The sequence below is a fragment of the Dermacentor andersoni genome, chromosome 1 (genome assembly GCF_023375885.2).
Source record: "Dermacentor andersoni chromosome 1, qqDerAnde1_hic_scaffold, whole genome shotgun sequence".
NCBI classification, from domain to species: Eukaryota; Metazoa; Arthropoda; class Arachnida; order Ixodida; family Ixodidae; genus Dermacentor; species Dermacentor andersoni.
In genome coordinates this window covers 383,400,968-383,426,154 of record NC_092814.1, presented here as the reverse complement: position 1 = coordinate 383,426,154, position 25,187 = coordinate 383,400,968, and the positions used below count along the sequence as shown (strand labels likewise).

Genomic DNA, 25,187 nt, shown 5'->3' with positions numbered 1-25,187 from the left:
CTTGGCCTTCAGCTGAAGGTAGTAGTGTAGGTAGTAGGTAGTAGTGTAGAAAGTGGTAGCAGTAGTAGCTTTATGCATGTGCATAAAGCTGCAGTAAGCCAAATGTGAAAAGATAAGGGCTAATACGATACAGCCATGTAGCAAAATTTACACAAGCAAACTGTTTGATGCAATCCCTAGGAAACTAAGCAAAAATATAAGAATGTGCTTATATGATAAACAGTACCTATGTTTCAGGCGCATGGCCTTCTACCGCCATATTCCATAACAGTTCATTATTTAACACTTTAAAACTACTTGCCCTGTTTATGTCTAACTGCTCTAAATTCGAAAATTTTCATTGATTGCACTATGAAGGTTTTGGCCGTGGCTTAAGTTACTGCCAGAATTAAATTTATAGTTGTGGCCGTCCTATGTGTGATAACAAAAAGCCATTTTGGAACCAGGTGACTGTTATGCAGTATGCTAAGTGTGCGTATTAGAACAGCCACTTATATTTTCATTGTAACCATGTATAAAGTATGTATGTACATATCTCGAAGCCATAGACTGTGTACTGTTAATTCGAGGTGTTATTGTGTGGAGTAGGTTTTTTTGTAAGCATTGTCTAGAATTTGCACTACATTAAGGTGTAGTGAAGCCAAGCGAAAAATATTGACAAAATGGCTAAAGTACATTCTTAAGAGTATTAGGCGCACTTAGATGACTTTACAGCATGTAGTAAAACAAGAATGGGAACTGAAGTGCTTAATTTTTGTTCATTATTACCATATGGCACCAACATGCAATGAAGACAAAAGAGGAAGAGAAGTGAAGTGCACTAAAGGGCAACTCGCCCCTGATGGGAGCTGCATTCACATCTACATGATGCATGCAATCTTTGAGTTATAGCAGCAGCTAACCACCTGTTCACATTGTTGCACATTTGTATTGTTTATGTACTAAGTCTGGCCCTGGAAGTGTTAAGCAGTGCCACTTGTGGCATTGGTGCTGCATGCAAGACATCCTTCTAACCACAGGTGTTATGTATTATGTAAACCTAAGTTCTTTTAAATTCATGTAACCCACAAAAGTTCCATTTGAAAGGATGTGCCATATTTGCCACCATTGCCATGAGTAGCATTGGCTGACAGTCACAGGGCGAGACGTTAACCTTGCTCAGCTATTATGCAAAACTATTTTACATACAAATGTGGTAATTAGTATACATGCCGAAAGCCTCACAGAATAAAATTTTTTATTCGCATCTTACAACGATTGTTATTTTGCTTTAACTCAGGAGGCCTTTCTACCTGCGTTGCATCCTGTGGCTGGACCACTCCCACGATCTCGGCAGAATCGTTACACAGGTGTGTTCTTTTGTGATTCTCAGTACTGATATTTTCTAGTTTACGTTCAATGTAAATGCACAGATAAAATGAAAAACAGGTTAAAAGATGAGCTCACAGGCACTGTATCCGAATGTTTGTTAGGAAGGAAAATCTTTTTTACAAGTTGTTATAGCAACACAAGAGAGTGTGCACATCACACCACCAGTACCTAGCAAGCAACAGCATTATACCGTAGAAGAAGCCAAAACATCAGGCGAAAACCTGTACTAAACTAGGGACTGTATTAAGACCTTTTCGAGGCTTAAACTATTTCTTGGGTTACTCTGTCTAATTGCTTGAACTGAACTGACGTGTCCTGCAAAACAATTTGCATTCGCATTTGATACAATCTGCAGCAAAATATGAACAAAGGGCTGCAATACTCTAAGGGCCTACTATTGAAGTTGCAACCAGTCTTCCCAGTGTACTGCAGCCTCAGGAACATGAAATGTGGTGCACTGTACCACATGCACACACAACAAATTTTAATCCATGGGCATCTGTACACTGTGCTTGTGCAGGACTGTGCAACTGGCTGTTTATTCGTGACTGAAACAGCTACGTACATCAAGACTGTATTGGGAAGCCACCATCTTTTTCAGTCAGTGTAACAGTCCATAAACATATGGATTTCCATGAGCATTTTGTCTGCCACACTTTTCTTTGTCGTTTTTTTTGCACTCCAGCTTTGATGGCTGCAAGACACTTCAGGCTGGCTGAAGAGACAGTGGTAGCCTAGTAGGTGGCCTCACGAAGTTGTTATTTTGATTTTTAAGAGCCGACTTGCTTTGGACAATGCTGAATAACACATCAAAAGGCACGGGATTATTGACAAGGTTAGAATGACTTTGAAAGAAGTTTAAGGCTTCTTTTAAACTCTGATCTGTCTGCTGAGACCATATCATGTCAGCTTTTAATGAAGCAATGTTCAGGTTGGAAAGCTGCAAGGCTGTGTGGGTACTCAAACACCATCATTGCTTCATATAGCTGAAGTTGCTGTGACATCAAGGCAGAAGGAAATAACATGGCAAAGGAAAGGTTGGTCGACAAAGGACTCATTGGCAATTATGTAGGTTCAAGGGCTATTGCACTGAGTAAGAAAATGTGTTCCTGATACAGCGTGAACAGTGTTAATGCTGAAGAACAAACTGGCACCATCTCCCCAGTCCTACACAAGCACGTGCATAGAAAGGGATGCCTGTTGGCCTTGAGGGCCACCACTGGAGGGATCACCTGCTATCGCTATGACATAGAATGTGACATCAGATGACTTTAGTTCACACCTTTGCTGCAGCTCGCTGGCTGGGCAATTGAAGCCTTGATTGTAAGGATGAAAAGTTTCAATCACAAGGTGGCAATTTAGTTGCCAACTCTTACAGCATGGTTCACTACTCAGTGCTGCAGTGCTGGACGTATTTGACCAAGCCTGGTGCGAGTTCTCATGAGTACCCATGTTCAAGCTGCCGCTAGATACTTAGTTGATAAAGTCACTGAAAATGAAATTTGGTCATCGAAAGAGTCATGAAAACGATGCACACAAGGCTTGTAGCGTGCTTGCTTGGTATGACCTCAGTCAAGACATCCTGTGTAGAGATGCTGGCAAAAGTGCAGCAGAAGTGTGGATTGAGGAGACAAAAATATAAGCTGTTCAAGTTCCACATATAACAAACTGATAATAAATCGCCGTTCAGCAAGAACTCCGGCAAAAGGGGCAAGCTGCACTCCCCACAACGAATGCTATAAAAACAGTACTGTTATTGCAGCAAAATTGCCTATAGCTCTTTTGATAGCTTGATAGCTGGTAGCTACTTCATGGTAGCACTTGATAGCTGGTATCACACAATGTTTTCTATGCCACGGAAATATTCCAGCACGTGGGGGCCACAATTCTCCTAGAGGCCAATACAGACACAGGTTGCCAGCAAGCATGGACTAAAGATTTTTCCGTTTGCATTGATGTAGTCTACCACATTTTGTTTTCTTGGGTGCACAGTCACACTGGGGTAACAATTTTCTGCCTGAATATTCATCGCAGGGAGCACTGCAGCCAGCTAAAGCGAGTTTTTTGTTCACACCTTGCCACAGATGCGGCAAGATGTAGACTTGACCCATTTTTCTAGGCACATTTGTTGGGTTCAAGAAAGAACACAGAGTAGCTTAAGAACTTTATTCCTTCTAGATTTAAGGCGTGGGGCCAGGTATTAACCATTGTTTTAAGAATTTTCCCAAACCGGGAAAGATTCTTTCTTGAAAGTCTTCTCATATCAGCTTGATACAGTCCCCGGCTTAGTATGGGTGCATGTGCTGTGGCTTTGTTTTAGTCTGTTTAAAAGGTCGTTTTCCTTTTGAGTGTTCCAGTCGCAAAGAAATCACAAATATATTTTGATTTCAGGAACCCTTGTGACATTACATAATTCCTTTACATGTTGCAACCAAGCTTATTTTTTAAACACATGCCTTTCTTTCAGCATGAAAAAAACATCTTAGATGAAACAAGGCAAAAATGGCTGCTTATGCATTTGTACGATATTCCAACTGAAAGGGGTGAAAAGTAATAAAATGTTCTACTTTCATAATTTTTCTACCATGTGTACAACATTTCTTAATAGGCATGAAGCAAATTCACTTTTATCACTAGCCTATTACAGAAACAAAAAATGACAAACTGAGCTTTTAAGGGGGCCCTCAGAAGGGCCCAGTCCGTGCGTCTTCTTTTCTAGCGCCATGGCTGTGAGCGCAGCTGAGCACATCTGCAGCCTGCACACCCTGTTCTAGAGGTGATCTGCTGCGTGTGGAAAGACTAGACGTGCTGATATGGCGTGGTATTATGTGCACAGTCTTCCCCCGTGTTTAGTACACGGGGTTGCATAATCGGTAGTTTCAGAGATGCATTGAAGTTTGATACAGACAAAGCATTCACCTCCACTGCCAGCACTTTTCATGATGGTGTCGTTCCACTGTGTGTGGCAGTATCAAAGAGGACAGGGTGGATGCGAAAGCAAGGCTGGGTTTGCTTCATGCTACCTATGTGAAGGTATCGTTAACACACCGTGAAACCGTATCTTTGGTCGCTGACTCTCAAATTCAAAATTTTTTTCTCATTCAGATTTGTGTTTTCTGACTGCGGCCCTTTCCGTGGGAAAACAATCCATTTGCAAATGTACTTATTTAACTAAACGGTCGAATCTGAGTACAACAAACCAAATTGCTGATTTTAGTGCATTCGTTATGTTGGGGTTCCTTTGTATATGACTCCGGAAAAAGCAGACCATTGTCTGCTCACACTCCGCCGTGCCCGCCCATATAGGAATAAACTTAATTTTGGTTGGCCATGATGCTTATTGGTGTAGTAGCTGTCGTGTGTCCACCCATACACATTTTGTTGGCTTCCCGAAAACCTCAAAGAACAGCGGTATTTTGCTTATGTGCATTCACTAATCAAATAAGTACATGTTTGCTAGAATCCCCATAATATTGAGTCAGCTGGTCTGCTTGAAAATGTTCAAAATATGGCAGTTAGATTTGTAATAGGAAGTCATACTAAAAGGCTTTGTATTACTGAGAGTAAGGGTAAGCTGCAATGGCAGGATTTAAAAGACTGGGAAATCTCTTCAGTTAAGATTATTTCAAGCATATACTGTTCCAAACATGTAGAGATAGAGAAATTCATATCAGGCTATCATCATACCTCACAAGAAAGAGATTACACTAAAAAGGTTTATTAATTTCCTTTACTTATAGGTGATGCCTCACATTGTTTTTTCCTTGGACCAAAGGGACTGCAAGGTTTTTCAGCCTGCAATTGTTTGCATAGTTTTCAAAGATAATTCCCTCCCTGCTTTGTGTGCTTGATTTGAATGTAAGTTACATTACACAGAATGTATACCCCCCCTGCAATGCCAGTACAGGCGAAGCAGGTACTAAATGAATAACCACGAAAGGATTTTGGAGCGAGCAAAAATGGCATGTGCAATAGATATGCGTAGATGTCCCGTTGGTGTTGCTGTCAAACAAGAAATTGGGATATCGAGGAACTGAGCAAAGTAACTACATGTGTGCTTGCCAAACTATAGCTGTCATTTACACCTTGATTGTGACTTAGCTACCAAAAGAAGTTTTTTTGTCTTGTTCTTTTTCTGTTAAAATGTACTTTTTTCTTTGTCTACTTTCGTTTGGGTTTTTGTAGCTATATCGTGCACATGTGACCAATAATGCCGTGTGGAAGTTAGTGGTTGTTGGTATTTCTCACTGCCTGTCGTTTGTTCAATGTGTGTACTAAAGTCAATAGAGCACCAACCAGTATAAACTAGTGTGTTGAATTTGTTTTCTTGTTTTAGTACAAATGATCTGACTGGTTATGTGCCCAAATAAACAATTAGATTATGAAAACAAAGTTCATCAGAACATGTCATGCATTTTACTTATAATTACCCTATTTCAACTGCAGAACCCACATATTAAGGCATGTAGATTTAAGTGGAACAAGTCTTTTTGCAATCCTTAGTTCTGAATAGGTGAGAGAAGTGCTAAGGGCACAAAGTGAGTCCACATAGATAAATGGCATGGTGCACTGTGCACTGACTAATAATTGATGTGTTTTTGCAACAGACAAGCAAATAAATATCCAGTAATGCCTTGTCAGAGGCACGAAAGCACATAAAGAGGCAGGGGGTGGTCAGATACAAATGTGCTGTGGTTTCAGGTTTGTTAACAAGCATACCACTTTTCTGTAACTTCAGAGAACAGGTGCTGCGCTGACACATTAATCTTTTTTTTTTCTTGTTGTTATTTTGTGGGATTTGATTAGTTTCTGGGTTAATGGTTGCTGCTTTCGCTAACATGTTGCACTTATGAAATTTGGGCTGTCATCGGCACTGTTTACAGTGTATGTACTCTTATGGTCACATTATAGTGGTGCTTAATCGTGAAGGCTCTCATTCAAATATAAGCTTGTCTGGTCTACATATGCTTTCCTTCATGCCAAAGGAATAAGATATACTATGTTTATGTTAGAAGGAAAGAAATTGAGACTGGTGTCTATTATTGCACATAAATCTATGCTTAGTTGCGTTAACATTTTTGCATAATTTCAACAACTTATTTAGTGCATTTCTGTAACATTCACACTCTTTCTTATCCACTTAGGTGTAAGGAATAAAGGCAAAAAAGTAAAGCATTGCAGTGGATTTAACTTAATGCTCTTGATTCTTGTTACCTTCTTGATAGCTTTTCTATTTGGAAGAGCATATGTACAAAAGCATGTTTTGACCAAATAGGCTGCTGTTTGGGAGGCTTTGCAAGCACCACTATAACGTGACAAAAGCAGTGTGTGGCCATTTGGTTATATAAATTCTGGTGTAATGACACCACAAAAAGTAAACAAAGATATGTACGCACATGACACAAGCACCGGATCTCACTTCAAGCTTTAAAATAAGGAAACAGGCAATATTTAATAACAGGTGGAGACATGATGTGATATCTGTTAAAAGAAATTCTTTATGCAGTGCAACTAATGGATCACTGATACATTCGTCATACTTTTTAAATGTTGCAAGCCACAATTACCTTGCATGTTGTCAGGTCGTAATACCTGGCTACAACGCAAGTTTTGTGGAACACAGGACCGCAGTCACATTCTTTGCAGTATTTAACATTGTGTGATGGAGGATTGTTTCACACGGATGACTCATACTCCCTCAATTCCCCTGATTTCGCATTAATAGAGCATCCCATCTGTCCAATGTAGGCACGGCCTTATGATGGCAGCAGACTACACAATGCTTGCGGCCTAGCTCACTAGATGCATATTGTGCTTCAACCACAACCAACCTTTTCCTTTTTTTGGCTTCTGCCTTTTATTACAGCACAAAACTCTCCTAACAAGGGCCTGAGAAAACAATGATTTGTGCAACTAAGTTAGGCATGAATATGGAATATAATGAATGAGATGAAGTAAAAAAGTGGTTGCAGTTGTTTCGTATGCATTTGTAATTTTCATGGGTAATTGTGTAGCTGGTCTCTACGGGCAAAAATTTTTTTTCTGTATGAAACATGTGATGAGAGATTTGCTCTGATGAGAAAAAAAGACAAGCCAGGAAAACAAATTAATTTGTTGCGTGCAGCACAATTTGCAGGCGGTGCACTGTGCAACGGAGGTTATGTACAGTCAGCCATTCCCATCCAGTCATGCTTGCATTGCATACACACATTGTATTAATTTGAGATTGCGGCTAATGAAGTTTGTGTGGAATAACTCTCATTCGCACATAGTGATGCACTGCAAAATAGATTGGTTCGTTCCTGTGTTCATCAAAACTTGTAGCCAAAAATTATGAGCAGATGTACATAAGATAATTAAGCTTTGGCAGATTAGCACGAAAAGGACAAATGCATCAGTCATTCTCAGCTACATTGCACAAAGAATTTGTTTTTGAATTAATGACATCACTTCCTGTCACTATGTGATGTATATGATGTCTGTTTTCTTATTAAAGCGAGAGTTGAGGTTAGGCACTTGTGTCCTGCATGTCTTTGTCTTCGTTTGCTTCTGTGGTGCCATTACACCAGAATAAGTCCATGACAGGAGCTGCCAGTCTATGCAGTTATACTACATTGGGCTCAGTACGCCTGGCGGCCTGAATGTGACGAGTGCGAAGTAGCAGTAAGAACTTCAGAAGGGTAGAATTTTGTGTCGGTGGTGCATATTACAGTATGGTGAAGCGCTATAGATGGAACAGTGTGAGGCGAGACAGATGGGAAAGTGCTACAGACAACTGTGAATGTTTACTGGAAAGTTTCGCTGCAGCGGGACAATGCATGCGTTATCCTGGTGCAGCAAAATTTGCCAATGTTCATAGTTGTCACTAGCACTTGCCCATCTACATTACACTTCACCGTACACTAGTAGCAGTAACAACATAAACCAACTGACCCGAGCAATAATGAAAGCCCACAGAATTGCCAAATTGTAGGAGAAATGTTTCAGTGTAACACGTGTTTTGTTAACTGACAAGCAAATGGCATACATGTCTGCGAACCGATGATCAGATGCATTTTTCATGCACATACATTATTTTGTACAACTGCTTCCTGCTTTGGTTTTTTATGGCTTTTAGGAAGCATTCCAAAGTACTTAGCTGTTTGTCTGTTCTAAAATTGAATCTGTTCTCAGCCAGCACTATGTGGCATTACTGCATAAGCCCTTACTTCGTCAGTGTCCTTCGCACTGTTCCCAACTAAATATGAATAACCAAATAACCATGTTTTTAAATTTTCAGATTATGAAGAAAATACTCTTAATATGTATTTCATTAGAAAAATTTTCTCAATTTTAGGAAGAAGTCTGGCTGGCCCCAAGCCTGGTGCAAAATGAAGAAATGGCACTCCACATCAATTCATGTTTACTTGTCGTCATAACCAGTCTGTTAGCTTAATTTTTGGTTCTTCCTATTGAATTCTCAAGAAAGGTACCAACTCTGTCATTCACTCTGCAAACAAATTTTTGCACTTGGGGATGCAGCCATGCACAAAGCCTTTGAGCTCATTAATATCTTTATTTTTTAAAGAAAGTGCAGCAGCTGCGTGGAGCAATAGGTTGAATAAGACGAGGGTAAATGAAAAGATGGCGAAATTAGTCATCAACAGTTGTGCAACAAAGGAAGTCTCAAGCTGGAGGCAACATCTTTGCAAGAGAACCAAATGGCTCCAGCCTGAGACATTCGTTGTTCAACCTGGCAAGTCTCCTTCTCTAAATATTTCCTCTAGCCTGAGACCTATATCCATTCCACCACCCTTGACCAACAATACACCTATACATTTGGCAACCCATGGAAAGGTAGCAAATTCACATTCAAGGAAAGGGAATGTAGTGTGCACCCTGGAAGGTAGCATGAACAGTATTTTATTTACTTAATGAAATGCAGATTTGCTATCCAATTACTTTATTTTGATCCCCGTTTTATAATTGGACAGCATGGTTCCTCAGAGAGAATAATAATTCGAAGCTCACACAATTTTGCTCCTTTATGTCCGTTAAATCTGTCCTGGTTGCTACACTATCAGCCCTGTCTGCAATTGCGTAGCAGTGTTTTGAGCATGCATCCAAATTCAAAAGAATAGTTAGGCTTCTACCTCAGAATGTTTGCTACTGTGTTGCAGCTCGAATTCTATGTCTAGGTGGTCACTGTGATGCCATGTGCTTTTTAAATAAGACCAATACGCTATTTGAAGGGCAATTAAATGCAATCTCAAATGACCTCAGCTCGGGGAATGACACAATTGGAGGTCAATGTGATAAGGAGGATTTGATTTCTGAAAACAAGGCACTTAAATGGGAGAAAGCATGACTAATTTCGTATAAAGATGCTGCTTTTGGATATGATCAGGGAAGGTACTTGTTCGTGGCTGCATTTGCAACATGTTACATTGCTGGCTTTATATATTGCACTGGGTACAGTGAAATGTTGCTGCTTGCACAATATTCAACTAAACATGGTAGCCATGCTAATGTGTCCATGCAGAACACAACTCATCCACTATTATGGACTACAGTGGAATCTCGATAAACGAAAATCGCTTCGAAACTGCCGCTTAAATAGGACACCATCCTGATAATTGGTTGGCTCTCTGCAATGTCTCTCAGTAAATATAATGCCTGGTAAATGGAACCAATTTCCCTGGCACCTTGAGGCTCCATTTAAAGAGCACCCACTGTAAAAATATAGGGGGGATCGTGTTTGGAACTTTCGTAAATGTAGTCTTAAACAAAACCGCATTTCAGTGGGAGCGAAATGCAAAAGCACCTGTGTACTTAGACAGGTGCATGGTAAAGAACCCCAGGTTGTCCAAATTAATTCGGGTTACTCGCTATGGCATGTGTCATAATCAGAAGGTGGGTTCTGGTTCGTAAAATACAATAATTTTTAATAGCTTGCTCAGAAATCCAGCACTAAATTATGTAGCTTGTTTGTGTGATGAGTCCCAATTTCTTAATTTAGTACTTTGACATTTATCATATTTGTGTGCTTGTCCATGCAAAATACCACTGATCGGCCTCATTATACCAGCCACTGTTAATTAGGAATGGCTTAGTCAAGCAACTTAAACTTACAGCACAAACACCTAAGACGAACCACAAAAGGAAGATACAACACACACTGGTGCTAACTTCTTTATTTCTTCGTCGTCGATGCAATATAAACCCTAGGCCACACTACCTCGCAGGCACTCAGATTACATTACAGAGATCTGCCAAATTATCACATACGCAAGCGTAGGAAGTCAAATTCAGATGGATGCAGGGACAAAGATATCTTACTAATGCAATTATCGCCCTGCCTTTCTTGTGGTAAGCCTCTAAGGCAAGCCGCACATGCTCATTCTTGCTTTTGCCAAGAATCGACGTCCCATCAAGTTGTGCCTCACAATTGTTGCAAGAGTTTATATGCGCACCAAGGTGCGCTCCTCTATCTACATTTTTGTTTACTTGTTGCGCATGTTCCCTGAGTCGCTCATTGATGCAATGCCCTATCTAGCCAAGCTATGTCTTAGCACATGAGAGTGAATTGTATAAACCACGCCGACCGCGCACAACACGTATGAAGCATCATGCCGAATTTGGCGTCCTCCTCTGCCCTCTCCGCAGGTGCGGGAGCATAGCTTTAAAAGCTTGTTCGGTGCAGAAAACGCCAAAGGAACACTATGCCTGCAAGCAATTTTCTTGAGTTGATAGATGACCTTATGTGTTTAAGGGACCGCGCAGGGAACATGCACAAAAAGTAAACAAAAATGTAGATAGAAGAGTGCACATTGTTGCGCATATAAACTCTTGCAAAAATTGTGAGGCACGACTTGATGGGACGTCGATTCTTGGCAAAAGCATGAATGAGCTTGCGCGGCTTGCCTTAGAGGCCTACGACATAAAAAGGCGAAATGATAATTGCATCAGTGACATAGCTTTGTCCCTGCACCCATCTGAATTTGAGTTCCTACGTTTGCATATGTGATAATTTGGGAGATCTCTGTAATGTAATGTGTGCGCCTGTGCAGTTGTGTGGCCTAGGGCATATATATGCATCGACGACGAAGAAATAAAGAAGTTGTCAGTTAGTGCCAGCGTGTGTCGTATCTGCCTTTTGCGGTTCGTCTTAGGTGTTTGCACTGTAAGTTTTAAGTTCAGAATTATGTGCCAACTAGGCCAAATGAAGTTTTACTCTTAGTCAAGCGAGCTCAATATATAGTCTGTGCAAAAGTGTGGAGCGTCAGTACAAAGTAACAGTTCAAACACATGGCTCTGTAGTTACAGTTCAGTATGAAACGAGATAAGATTTCTTAGCATTTCTTTCATTTACTAATTTCATTGTATTAGGACATGTAGAATACTAGCAACTGGCATGCTTACAATGTACAGTGCTCTTTTTTAAAATCCAGACAATTGTTTTACTGGGGCAGAAATGTGCTTTCTTTTGGGCCCGGAAGTGAACATATTATATTTCTTACATTTGGTGTAAAATAAATTTTCTTCACTGTCAGTGTGTGTCTCGTGCATTTTTCCTTTCAGCAAGTAGCAACTGCTCTCGAAGGCGTTTGCTGGCCTCGGAGGCACTGCCGATAAGCTAGGACGACTGTATAAAAGCTTTGCAAAGAGGGGCTCTGTGATCAGCGAAAGGGGAAAAAAATGAAGACGTGCGGTGACGGGTTCATTCGCCATTGGACCACGTGTGCGCGTGACTTGGTCGATTCAGCGGTGGCCCTGTGCCGTCGATTGGACCACGTGTGGCGAGCCCGCGGCGAAATGCTTCGTGGCGGTACGCCGCGCCTATGCAGCAGCAGACGGAACACCGCAGGCCAAGGTGTCGGACGCCGGCGTTCGCTCCGAGCAGGTGCGACGCCTGCTCGGGTGGCAGCTCACGGACGGCCGAGTTCCCTTGAGCCTTCATCGCCGGCGTTCGACATTTCGGCCCGCGGTGTTCCGTCTGGTACTGCGTAAGCGCGTGACCCGCGCCACCATGCATTTCGCTACGAGCTTGCCGCACCTGAACTAAAATGCCTTTAATTCCTTCACAATACTCCCATTGTACCTCCCAGTCAAATAGGGGGGGGGGGGGTGAAGTGGGCGTATACGGTACCCCCGTTGTGTGCCCAATTAATGCCCACGTCAATGGGAGTTTTATCGTACGCCCTTTCAATGGGAGCAAAAAGATGTACAAAAGGGAATGCGCTAGAGGACAAGCAAAAAACGCCCATCTGGGTGTTTTTTTGTTTACAGTGTACGGCGTGCCTCATAACCAAAGTGGTTTTGGCACGTAAACCCCTTTAATGTTTTTGTATATATCTGCATTGTGTTACGCGCGTCACGATATGCATTCCCGGTCGTCAACAAGGGTAGGCCGCGGATGCAGCGCACGCCAGAAGAGGCAGCCGTACGGGAACATAAGCGCGAGCGCGATCGTGCCCGTAAAGCCGTTCCCGTGTATCGGCAATGGCATGGAGAAGCCGTGTGGGACACGCTTGTGCAGTCGAGATGACTACTGGTCTTGTGACCGTCATCGTGTACATCAGACCGAACACGTCTTGTTGTGACGCGGAAACGTTCCTGGCAGAAGCGATGAAGACCTTAAAGCTTCATAGTGCGCCGATCTTCGTGTGCGGTGACTTTAACATCAATGTGGCGAAAGAGAGCGAGCGGCAAATGGATCGAGAGTTTTATGCTAGATCGCTACTCATTGAAACTGAAGTCGCTACAGGGACCCATGCACGACGCAACACCGTTCCTGCATTTATCTCACGTTTGCAAGCAGGCTGTGTCATGTTACGATGGCAGAGCCTCTGATCCTCTACCACAACGATCACAAGGCAATACTGCGCAAGTATACAGTCGTCCGTGAAAGTGAATGTCTGCGTGTAATTAATGGCTACATAATCTAAAGGATATGCAACTTAATGAAATGTTTCTTCATTCAAATTCAACATTCAAAAATACCATCCTATCAAGCAATCATATCAAATATGCATACCATCGGGTCCTTCAGCATTCCTTAGGTTCGTTGCGCGGTCATTGGCTTTGGACTTTGATTTAGTTTGCACTGGGGAAAGCTTCGCGTTCAACCATCTTTATTCAAGCGGCTTTGATTTTTTGGACTTGACCTCATAAATGCGGCTGAATGAGAAGCTGGCGCGCAGCTACTCGAGGGGGTGGGAGAGGAGGATGTGAGCTCACGAGATCCCACGCACGCCTGCATGATTCTCCAGTAACGGAACAACTGCGACGAAACTGCACACACACATGCAAACTCTCTCTTTCTCTCTCACACACACACAAGAGAAAGAACACAGTTTTTTGCTAAGTTTGTGACGTTGCTTGGTGCGCGCATGGGCGGCCCACTGTTCGAAATCATTGTAAGTTTAGGTTCGCTGGCTTTATATTTTGAACAAATGGATGCAAGCATGGCCAATCGCGCAAGACACTTAGTGAACCTTTACCTAGTTGATACGTTGCCTAAGCTAACCATGATGCGGCCACCGAAGAGTTCCAGCCATGTTCTTCGTTCTGACAACTTGTATACTTTCCCAGGAAACAATTTGGAGGGTGCGAATAGTGAACTTTCCAATTCGAATTGAATGTCGAAAATTTTCCTCATTTTTACACATTGTGAGACAAAAAGACTGCGTGGAGGCAGTCTAGTAAAATGACTCTTGGGACTTGATACTTGCATGTAGTGCCGCTAATAACTGCGCTTCCGGTCAGCTGCTGAGGTCGTCAATGAAAACTTCTTTCAGTTCTCTGCAGCAGGGCGTAACCATGGCAGAAAGTAATGGCACGCGCGTTGATTGCTGTCTTTCTTGAAGGAACCGAGTACAACACCTGTGCACCGCACGTCGGTTGTGCAACCGAAAAGAGATTGATGAAATAAAAAAGGGCGTTTCCCGTGGCGTGAAGACCGTGAAATGCTACCGGAAACCAACACAAACCTATCACCACAAGCAAACGAAAACCACGTACCCGAAGCGTGGGAGGCCAAGAGTTCGCCGCAGCAACGACAACTCGTCGCCAGCGCCAAGAGGGCAGTCGAAGGCATAGTGTTCCTGGACTAAAGAGCAATCGCATCTCGGGATGGTATCGGGCCTCGCTCGGGACACTATTTCGACCACTAAACGCTTATCTCTCCCGCTCTTTGTTTGAATCGACACAATGAATTCATAGCAGCCAGGTATTCCTTTTGAAAAAGTGCAAGTTAATGTAGAGATGTTGGTTCCTCTGTGTGCTTACTGAGATAGTGTAGCCACTTTGCAACATTCGCAGTTGTCCTCAAGCAGTATCATTCGAAACAATCCCCCCTTGCCTCAGTCTGTCTTCCCCGAGACTCGAAAATGTATATCCCTTATACTGGAACAAGAAACATTCCACCAATGCGAATAGTTAACTCTCGAATGAAAGAGCGGGCAGGCACTATTCTATGTTTTCAAAATACGAAATATTCGCACAACCCTACGCATAGCTCGTATTATGTCTTAATTATAGAGCTACTGGGTGCAGTCTTAATATGAGCTCATCAGTTTCTCCTTTAGATTTGTATCATTAATAATTAATGGTTCTTCAGTATGCACCAAAATACTACAAATGGAGATCACATGTAAAAGAACAGAGGTTTGCAAGATATAGATGCTTCATATACATGAAGATGTCTGCTGTTCATCATGCATGCTTACTTTTACTTACGTTTAATTGTTTTGTTGCACAGCACTTCAGAGTGCATTTTAATAATCTAATTTCCCTTGAAGGCTGAAGTACCAAATGCTTACTTCATTGTCAACTTTGGCCAGTCATTGAAAATCATGGCATGAGTGGGAAAACTGTCCAAATCAATATGTCCACGTGATAGAAAATGGAGTCTCGCCTAATGCATTGCCTCTGTACTAGGATGAGGGTGCTCGCATGCCATCATTCTAGAAATATATCGTCGGTTCGTTGTTGCCCAAGTGCAGACCATAGTCACAATCATCCCGACTATGATTCGAATGGCCACACGTATAGACATGGAACAAAACAAATTGCCTCAACTAAATTGATAACAACCAAGGACTAATCACACACAAATATTCAAATTAACCACTAGCATCTGCAGATGAGACCAGGCCACCGCTGCAGAGTTCTAGCAGTCTTTTAAGTGGAAACACCCGTAGTGTTTCGCCAATGCCTTTAATAACGCACGCTGGGAGTTTAATGTTTACCCAAATGTAGCCAGAAATAGGTACTGTGCATTCGCGCTGAAATCGCTAGGTCTGAGCCTGGCATGAACTGCAGGTTTTTGCCTGGTCTTTCAGCGGCTGACGTTTATATATCAGTTATTGGCGCTCGCTGAAAATTACGTTGCGATAATGGATGTCTCCGTCACGCTTAAGATATCTTGTTTTGCGGCCCTCAGGGGAGGCATCACAAGATGATTCAACGAATAACAAAAGCCAGTGACGTAGTGGTTGGGAAATACGCGCTGTGGATGTTAAATACATCGCAAGAGGCAGGGTCACTATAATAATTTTTAATGTTGGGGACAACCGTCTGTGCTAAAGGATCCATGACGCTAGCAACAAGAAAGAGTAAAAGCGTACGGCATTACGTTTTGAAGAAAAGCAAGCGCATTTGGTTTAGTACAGAAGCGTATCCGAAAAAGACGATAACAAAAACACCGTGTACAGCACTGATCTGTACTATGTCTTGCCCCTTGAAGTAGAGATCGGTGGTATACAGGGCGAGCGCGAAATGCATTTCTCCGCTACGATTTTGCGTTCTTCGCTATGAACCATTTGAGATTTGAGTTTCTGACGCTTTCTTTGCCTAGCGTGGAGCGTAGACCTGTTGGAAGACGCGTGGGTAATATCCTGTTTTAGCTTCGGTATTGCTCCAACTTTCACGGACACAATTGCCTAAAGTACTTCTGCCACGCCTGGTACATATTGTTCGCAGTGAGTTCAAGATATGGACGGCATGCAGGGCGGCAATCGTACCGCATGCACGTATGGGGCTCGTGACAGTCATAGACAAGTAAATCTGGTCATAGGTTACAACATATACTTCGTGAATGCTTGACGCACTTACGCCGCGCAGCCACGACGCGGAGAGCGGTAATGAGTACACGAGTCATATACAAAGAAAGAATGGCTGCGATTACGAACCGATATTCGCTAAACAATTCCTACGCATGTACTATAAGAACAAGTGATGAATAATCTTGATACGCAACCTACATTTAGCAAGGCTAACTTGCTGATGAGAAACAGTTGTAAGGAACGAACATATTATCGTGAATAAAGCACGCATTTCAGGCGCACACAACTTCTTCCATTCGGTATCTAATTTATTATTTAGCCAAAGCAACCACGCATTGACTACGAAAGTGACGGCTTTTGTGTGGACAAGTGTCGCAATTCGCCCCCTACTTTTTTCACGTCCACCACCGAATGCCGCCGGTCCCACACAAAACACACGGTCACGGCCGTTTCACGCGCTTTCACGTCCCTTCATCTCCTTTGGCCAGAGGAACTCGGCGCCCGAACCAGCCAATTTGCGTGCGAACTTGCTCTGCAGCCTTTCGTTCTGATCCTCCGTAAGGTAGTTGCGCCAGTCTCCCACGCGACCGCGGCGTATGAAACCCGGCATGTTTTCCGGTCTGGTGCTGGCCCACTGCTCGGGACGCTGCGCCTTCATTACGTCGAAGCTCGCTGCGGCCACAAGAGACCCCAAGTCGGGAGCCTTCCAGTCGGCGGGGAAGCACGGCCTGACGTGTTCAACGAGCCTACCGACCTCTTGCAGGGTTCGTTCCATTAGGTCTTCGTAAGTCAGTAGAAGCACGTTCTCCTTGCTCCGATGGTGCCAAAGTGACAGCAGGTGGTCGTGATAGTCGGCGGAGTCCACTTGGCCTTCCAGGAAAGCCTCGAAGAAATCGTCGAAGCTACCGTCCGTGAAGTGATAGTACTTTTCGAAGCCCCGTACGTGGTGGTACAGAGACACGCAAACGTCCTTTGGATTTCGCACCACACAAACGTAGCGGGGCTCGGCACGCCACGGCATCACATCGAATGACAGATGCGTCTTGATGGGCCTAGGCGACTTCTCCAGGGCACCGATGAGGTCAAGGCCCCCCTTCTCGAGGAATGGAGCGAAGCTGTCCAGTCGGCTTCCCAGAGGCACGGGTTTCATGTCATGCACGAGCAGGTACAGCATGTACTGCACCCAAGTGGTGCCTGACTTCGGGTACGTCATCAGCAGTATGTCGTCGCAGCGTGGTTGGTAGCTGCAGGCACCTTCGAACTCTGACCACTCGAAGCCGTCCCGGGGAAAGACCCAGCCCGTAGCTTCGTGACGCTTGTAGGTCGGTCGTCGAGTCTCCATAATATCCAGCTCACAAGAGTGCGTACTTTCCTTGGCCGGTGGCTTTTTCTTTAAGAAAACTCTACGCACAACCTCTCCGCCGCGCGTCAAATAAAGCCGGCGCTTCCCGGTCTGTCGACACGGCCTCGCGACAAGCCAGACAAGCGGATCAGAGCGGACGCGGTCTCTAATTGCGGCAATGAAGATACTTCCCACTGGTGGCACCGTTCGCGAAACCGGAGAGCGCGCGGGCCGTTGCTAGCCGCCCCAGCCAGCGCCCGAACACTCGAAGAGGCGGTTTGCGATAACACAGCGTCAAGCGCCACCTATTAGCTTTGGGCAAAAGCTGCGGACGCGATCGTTGTCTCCTTGTCGCTAGAGGTATCCACGCATTGTCTGCTCAGCCCTGCAAAATATACGGGCTGCTGCCTGTGAGCAGATGTTTAGCGGCCTGCGGCTGATTCCAGACTGCTGTGATAGCTCGTGTTGCAATCAGCGCATGACCATACCACAGAAAAAAAAAAAAAAGGTTTGACGCGCTAAACACGATACACGCCATGAACCATAAGCCGGTGACAAGCACATAAAATGGGATGTAGGAGTGTGGGGTTGATCTTTCGTTAAAGATAAGGAGCATTACCGCTAAAAGTTGCCTTCAAGCCGCCAGTGCAAAGATCGCATTATTGGATCAGCGTTCGTAATTCGGTCGAACGCCCGCTTCGTCAGTATGTTTTATTGAATGGCAGCAGATGCCAGGGCCTGCGAACCGATGCTTTTGTTGATGCATTCAACTTAGTTTCAAAGTTTCAGAAAAACTTGCTCTAATGACAGCGCTTCGGGATTAAGGTTCAGTAATGCGTATCTGGCCGCAGTAACATTCGCAAAATGCGAAACTTTATACTTGGCCGATACACTACCGTGCAGCTCTTATTTGACGCATTTTAATGACGTCGTAAACAACTGACCAACGCTATCTATCGCTGTGATGATATAGCATAACTCACAATATTGTATTTCAATAACAATTCTAATAATAGTAAAAGATGGAACCTTGTTTGTCCGAATCACATTGGAAAACTTTAATGGGTAATGCGCTTTTCTAAGTTTTTCAATTATTTTAGTGTCAGAAAACGTTTCTCCAATTCACGGATAAACATTCCTACAAGTGCAGGTCGACAACTTCTTGGCATGGCTCCAATCGCGTCTTAAATCATTTGAACATAAAAACCAGTGCAATCATTTATTTGGCGACCATTTCTCGGCTACACCAAAAGAATGCGACTCCGTGGACCAGCTATAGCTCATCGAGCTGCGGTGTTCATCACGGCTAAATGTGATACAATCGAAGCAGTCCCCTAGTCGTTTTCAAAAATGAGAGAGACCTTGAAATTCTCTTCGGAAACACCTATGTCTGGGAGCAGACGTTCTGTTTGATGTCGCAAAACAAGAGCCACGTCCTGTCTACAGCGACCGACGTGATACTGGAAGACGAAACTTGCGCTTCGAATGAACTTTGTGCGCAGGCGCTACTCTTGCTGATCTCGTCGCTTCGCGCCGTCAGAATGTGCTGACCGGCCGGCCAGTCGACGCTCGCGCGGTACTGTTAAACAATCGGTCGACTGCAGATGAATAGCAAGGTCGCTTGAAATAGGTCGCGAAGCTTCGGGCGAAAAGCAGTTCAGTACAAATTGTCATTGACATCAGCAAGCGTGTTATGGGAGCAGCGATTGAAGCGCGACTACGTTTGGAGCGAACAAACATTGGGAAAGAAAAAACGCCTTTCTTTAAATTCAAGCGAGACACAGTTAGATTCGTTCAACGAAAATAAAATTACTGGTCAATTTTATATATTTGTGACGAGTTAAGAAAACACAAGTTTATTTAATTTTATTGATATTAATAAATGCATTTCTTTTCAGCGCCCAACGTTACAGGGGGCGTTGACGCCACTATCACTCGCAATGTAATGCACGTCTTGAAATGAGCAGAAAGGCGCGCTCGTAAAGTTCACCTGTTGAAATACGCCTCCCTCACACGTTGTGCTTTTTTGCTTGTCGAAGTTTGTCTGAATTTGGTGACGCGGGTAGCTTCATCGCTTCTTAATCTGTTCAGTAAAAAGTAGTGAGTTACGACCGCCAGATAATTGTATAGTTGTTTTCGTGCGACTGCGCTAGCCGACGGGCTTGGGATCTGACGATAGGATCAGCGCTCTACACCTAAAGCTTTCGTCGGCCTCCAAAGAAAGTATGAGTGGTACAGGGGTGCGATTTCGACAACCGTACGGCTGGCCTTTTCCTACATCGCTTTCCGCGCTGAAAGCTCGAAACGCACATCAAGCCGAATGGCGGGGCATTTGAATATATAGCTCCAAAAGCAGGTCAACAAAACATTTCACGCCTTCGAAAACAAAATGACGTCACTTCTGCTTTTAACGGACACGGCGTCACATCATTTTTTCTTCCGCCGGAAGTGTTCCCACCCCATACAGATGGCGCTAAGCAGCATGAAGCGCCGATGGGGTTCTTGCATTGCCCAGGGGGCGCTGCGAAAATGGTGCTAAAAAGCGCCCTCTGTCCTGAACTGGGTAGTACCAAGCTCGGTCGTCTGCTTCGGAAAGCACGTTTACAATATGGGCCCGCCACTTTCGGTTGTTTTGTACCACGGCTTCCAGCGAACATCGGGCGCCGCAGATTTTTTTCAGGGGTTGCAAGCTGCGTAAAGGCAGTAAATTATGCAACGCCGAATACGTGTAGGCCGTTCAAGAAATAAGCGGCGAAGTTTTATAGCGCTGTGTCAATCGCAAGTGAAACGAGTCGCGTACGAAGTTGAACTTCAGGTAAGGTTTGCACGCTGCTGGATTCAGGCGCACAAAGGCGAGGAAATGCTTGCTATAAATGAATTCACAGCAGCGATTAGCAGACATCATGTGTACGGAACTGCTCGAGCACACGTTCGTACGCGCCGCGACGGTAGCGGTCTTTCGACATGCCGCGAAACGGCGGGCCTCCTCCAATCTTTGTTGACTGCATGCCGCTAGACTAGTTATGCCTGCACTGTAGTAACGGCCATCTGTCTCTTTAGCAACTGATAACTGATGCAATGCATATGAGCTCGCAGTAACGTACGTGCGAATCGCGCTGCAGCGCGAACTCGTGCGCTGCTAGCTTGATGTAGCTTTTAATGACAGCGTTCGAACACCGATGTGCTGCAATCAATACGACCTTGCTGTGCTGCCTCAATGTGCTGGCGTGAGGTCAAGGATGAGCACATTTGACTATCTAACCTGTGCTGCTCGTAGTGGGGTAGTGAATTGTCACCGAATCAGCCCGACCATTTGCGGTCATTTGCACACACCTGGTCACTTCACCACTTCGTGCCAGTCGAATTATTAATTGTAGCTGTGGCCGCGTTTCGAATCGTGAATCACCAGCCATGCCTGCTGCTATGTCGGTCTGCCGTCGCCACTGTAAGTGCAAAAGACCGAATTTTAGAACGCAGATAATCAAGCAAGCTTCAAGACAGGTGAAGCAGTCAGCATGGCGCTAAGTTTCGCTTGCCCAGCGCGACGAACAGCAGCTATCCAGCGCGCCCGACGCTCCGCTTCGTGAGGCCTTGAACGAAAACGGTAGAATGTGATGTTGGGATTCAGGCCTTCTTGTTCATGGCAGCCCACGACGCAGAAGTAACGACGGTGACGCTTTTTCAAGGCTGAGCTTGGTCTCTCCGGATCGGCGTCGCCGATTCCTTCTGCTTCCAGCATTTCGTCTCACGGAGAAACCGTTCTCGTTTATAGGCTGCGGCTAGCTCGCAGCGTGGTCGGCGTGGTCTGTGAGAAGTGACGAGCTTTTTCGCACTCGCAACAGGGCGGAAAAAAACGCGAATCGCCGCAAAACTCGGGCTAGAAACTTGCTTCGCTACAGCCAGGGCTCAATACTAGCCAAGCTGGTACTACCCAGATAACGTTTCGCGCGCCGCCACCAGGCGCCGCTACTATACCTCAAACTCCAGCGCAAGACGCCCATAGAGCGCCATGTTTTGAACGTATGGGCTCCTATGGAAGCTTCGCTACGAAGTATATATACCTTGTGAATAGTGGCCACTTTTCCGCAGCTCCCAAGCCGCAATTACTAGGATTCGGAGCAAGGCACGGCCGAGGCCAACATCGGACTGTGCACACTAGTACTGCGTCTCCTTTATGTTCTGTGTAAAATCTATCTTGCCCGACTGCTAGGACACCATGCAGCTCCTCGCGGGTGTTGCTGTCTTCTCTGTGGGGAAAATTCTGCTGTGGAAACAGGGAGGTGCGGCAGGAGGATTGGATGCATCAATGAGGAACAACTCACGGGCTGTAGCGAGAACCTTTGGTCCACCCACAGAATCATCATCAGAGTCCTCACACAGGAGCACATCGCTTTCTGTTGCCGAGCAAAGCTCTACAGCGTGGTCGTCTGACGAGGAAGCGTCAAAATACTTCCTTTCGCATGCGCTTTCACTGCCATGTGGCAGGAAGGCAGCCAAGTTTCCGGCGCTGGCGCCAGAGGTTTAGTCAGAGGAGGCAGCAATAAAGAGGAAAGCGAGACACTATGGCCCAACCTTGACAAGTTTCGTTTGTAACGAGAAAAATTGCAACTCGATGCAATTTGACGCCTATTCGCGACTAGCAGCCTATTCGCGACCCAGCAGCCGCGCTAAGAAAGGTTCAGGCTTGAAGAGAAAGCGTCTCTCCTATCACGCCACGCGCTTTGTGCCTCGCAGCTCTCAAATTGTCGTGATGCCACCGCCCATAAGCCCGAAAAGGAAGGAAAGACCGATGTAGAAAGACTTTTGTTGCTTACCATTATGCGTGTCATCGCGGTGGAAGAAAAGCAAAGTATGATTTCACACTTTCCCGAAATATACAGACGACGCGCGGCGTAGATTGACATGAATAATAATGTTGCGCATTGGGAAAACATGACTGACACTATGGTGGTTTCTTCAAAACACCTCACTTGGAACGACTTCTTCATTCCCGGCGAGTAGACCATTGCTTCTTTTCGTATATTCTGAATATGCTACTGGCGTTTCAAATCGTGGAGTGTACTTTGTTTAGGCAGACGCTTTAATAAATTAGTGATGTACGTTTAGGATTTATTTAGTTTTGATAGCTTAGTTTTGTGCCCCAGCATTAGTGTTACTAATTCCGTAAGCCACAGGAATATTCTTCGAAATGTACTTTTGAGCGTAGGCACCGCTAGTAGGAACGATAACTAGCTCGGATAGTTTGAAGTTGATTATGATACGTGTTATGCCGCGAAGCGACATTTCGGTGTCATAGCATGCTTTACTTTAGCGCTGTAAGCAGAAGATGATTGTTTCTCATTCAGCGCGGTGAGTTGTCAGTTGTTTGCTGGAAAGAAATCTAGAAGCAACTGCAAACAGCGCTCGTTCAAGAATTGGAGCATTCCGCTTGGCCCCAGCCGCTAGTTTGGTCTCCAACACTGTGCACATAGGGAAATTTCATTACAACTGCTCATGCGTTTACACTATTACAACAGGCATTGGTCAAAAGAAAACCCTCGCTGAAACACCACTTGGTTCGATTGGATTGGAACCCCATTAAAGCGAAGCTTTCTTTGCCTCTTCCTTCGACTTATCGACTGTGGCTGCTACTGCTGTGGGCTGCTGTCGCGCACACCGCGTCGGGGGTGGTTCAGAGCGTGTATATAAATGACAGGCGCGAGTAAGAGAGGAAAGTCGATGGGAGAAACTCGTTTTCACCCCACGACGTCGAATGTTCACAATGCCCTCTGGAGCTCGATCCCTGGCTGTCACCACATTAGCCGCTTGACAGCTGAACTTATCCGTGACTCCCCTCAGAAGCATCGCACAAACTACAGCAGTTCCCTTTCTACTAAAGTGCGAGGCCAGAGGGGATGCAGATAGAACTGTAGAGAGGAGAAGAGGAGAAGACGGGGAGGGAGGAAAAGAGGCGGTTCCCATATAAGTGAGCGAGGGGAGGTGACGTGGCAAGGCAAGGTAACCCCGCTAGTATACGACAGCGGTTGCGGGGAAACAGGATAAGCTTAAGTTCAAAGTATGCTACAGTACGTTGCTGCTATTTCTGAAAAATAAACGCCACGCCAATATGTGAATCAGGCAGCTTACGCAGGGCGTGGAGAAGCAGAGCCGCATTAATTAAAGCGCACCGCAGGGTCCAGGAGACACTAGGGAAACGGTCGACCGCCAAATCAGCCCTTCTATGCCCGCCGCGTTGGCTTTGCGGCTACAGCATTGCTGGAGGTCGTGGATTTGTTCCCAATCGCGGCAGCCGCAATTCGGTGGGGGCGAAATAGAAAACGCACGTGCACTTAGATTTTGGGAGACGTTAAGGAACATCACAGTGTCAAAATTAATCCGGAGTCCGTCACTACAGCTTGCCTGATAATCCGAGTGTCGCTTTGGCACGTACCAGGCCCATAATCCATTTCAAGTTTAATACTTCTGCGACAATGCGATGTTTCATGTGAGGAAATGACAACGCTCAACCCTCTCAGAGGTTTTAAAGTATGGCGTACAATAACGCCTCAACCAAACACTTGTGTGTTCTGTGTAGTACGGAGACAAACAGCAGTGGTGCACGCAAGGTAACGTTTAACATCAACTAACCACTCTCGTGTAGACTAAACGTTGAACAAATTAAGCTTTAGCCGTCGACATCACCGCTAATTATCCTCAATCAAAGCATCCAGCACGGAAAGCTTCGCTTACATCAATTCCCATAGTGCGTGGGATTTGCATAATTTTATTCTCCTACGGACCTCCGCATTTACACGCAGGCCGCACGTATACTTTACTTCTTACCTTTCACCGTGGTTTCACAATTCCTGCGGGCGGCGGGTGTCTGCCGTGTTCCGAAGCCTGAACCCAACCTCGAACACTGCGTACTGCGAGCACGAACAAGCGCCAGTCATCGGACGCAGGGTACTTTACCATATGGATGAACTAATTATAAAGAGAAAGGTGCACCCCGACTCAGAAATGGTACTATCATTTGTTTTTATCCCAAGACACACTGACCAGGTAAGATAACAATTTATATTAATGTACAATATCCGTGTTTAACTTCTGAAAGCACGACCAACGTTACTGCCTACATAATGTGGGATGCTATGTGGCAGTCCGGCGGCAGTGCATATTGGTACCATGCACTAAAACCTTTTGCAGATTGTTCTTGCTGTTTTTGGCGCTATTTTCCGTCACCTTAGCAAGCAAGGAAAACCAGGCAACTACAACCCAGAGGGCAACAGTCACCGCTGCCTGATCAAGATTGCAAGATCGTCGTCACCAGGGCCTGCCTCAGAAACTCGGCAGCTACGGTGGCAAAGGTAATTGGCGACACCCATCAGGAGGGCGAGAAAGCAAAGCCGCTTCCTTTGTACGACGTCCTAGATCCATGAAGATGCGTT

General features: G+C 44.9%; 1 protein-coding gene across 1 annotated transcript; it reads right to left on the bottom strand.

The window, feature by feature from the left end:
- Positions 1–16,688: 16,688 nt before the first annotated feature.
- On the bottom strand, positions 16,689–18,355 carry LOC126518705 (sulfotransferase ssu-1-like). Its single transcript, XM_050168469.3, has one exon. The coding sequence runs from the start codon at positions 17,758–17,760 to the stop codon at positions 16,870–16,872; it is 891 nt and encodes a 296-aa protein (XP_050024426.1). The 5' UTR covers positions 17,761–18,355; the 3' UTR covers positions 16,689–16,869.
- Positions 18,356–25,187: the final 6,832 nt, after the last annotated feature.

What these genes read in the sequence shown, in the direction of transcription:
- LOC126518705 (XM_050168469.3), bottom strand. Translation starts at nt 17,760, where the DNA reads ATGGAGACTCGACGACCGACCTACAAGCGTCACGAAGCTACGGGCTGG.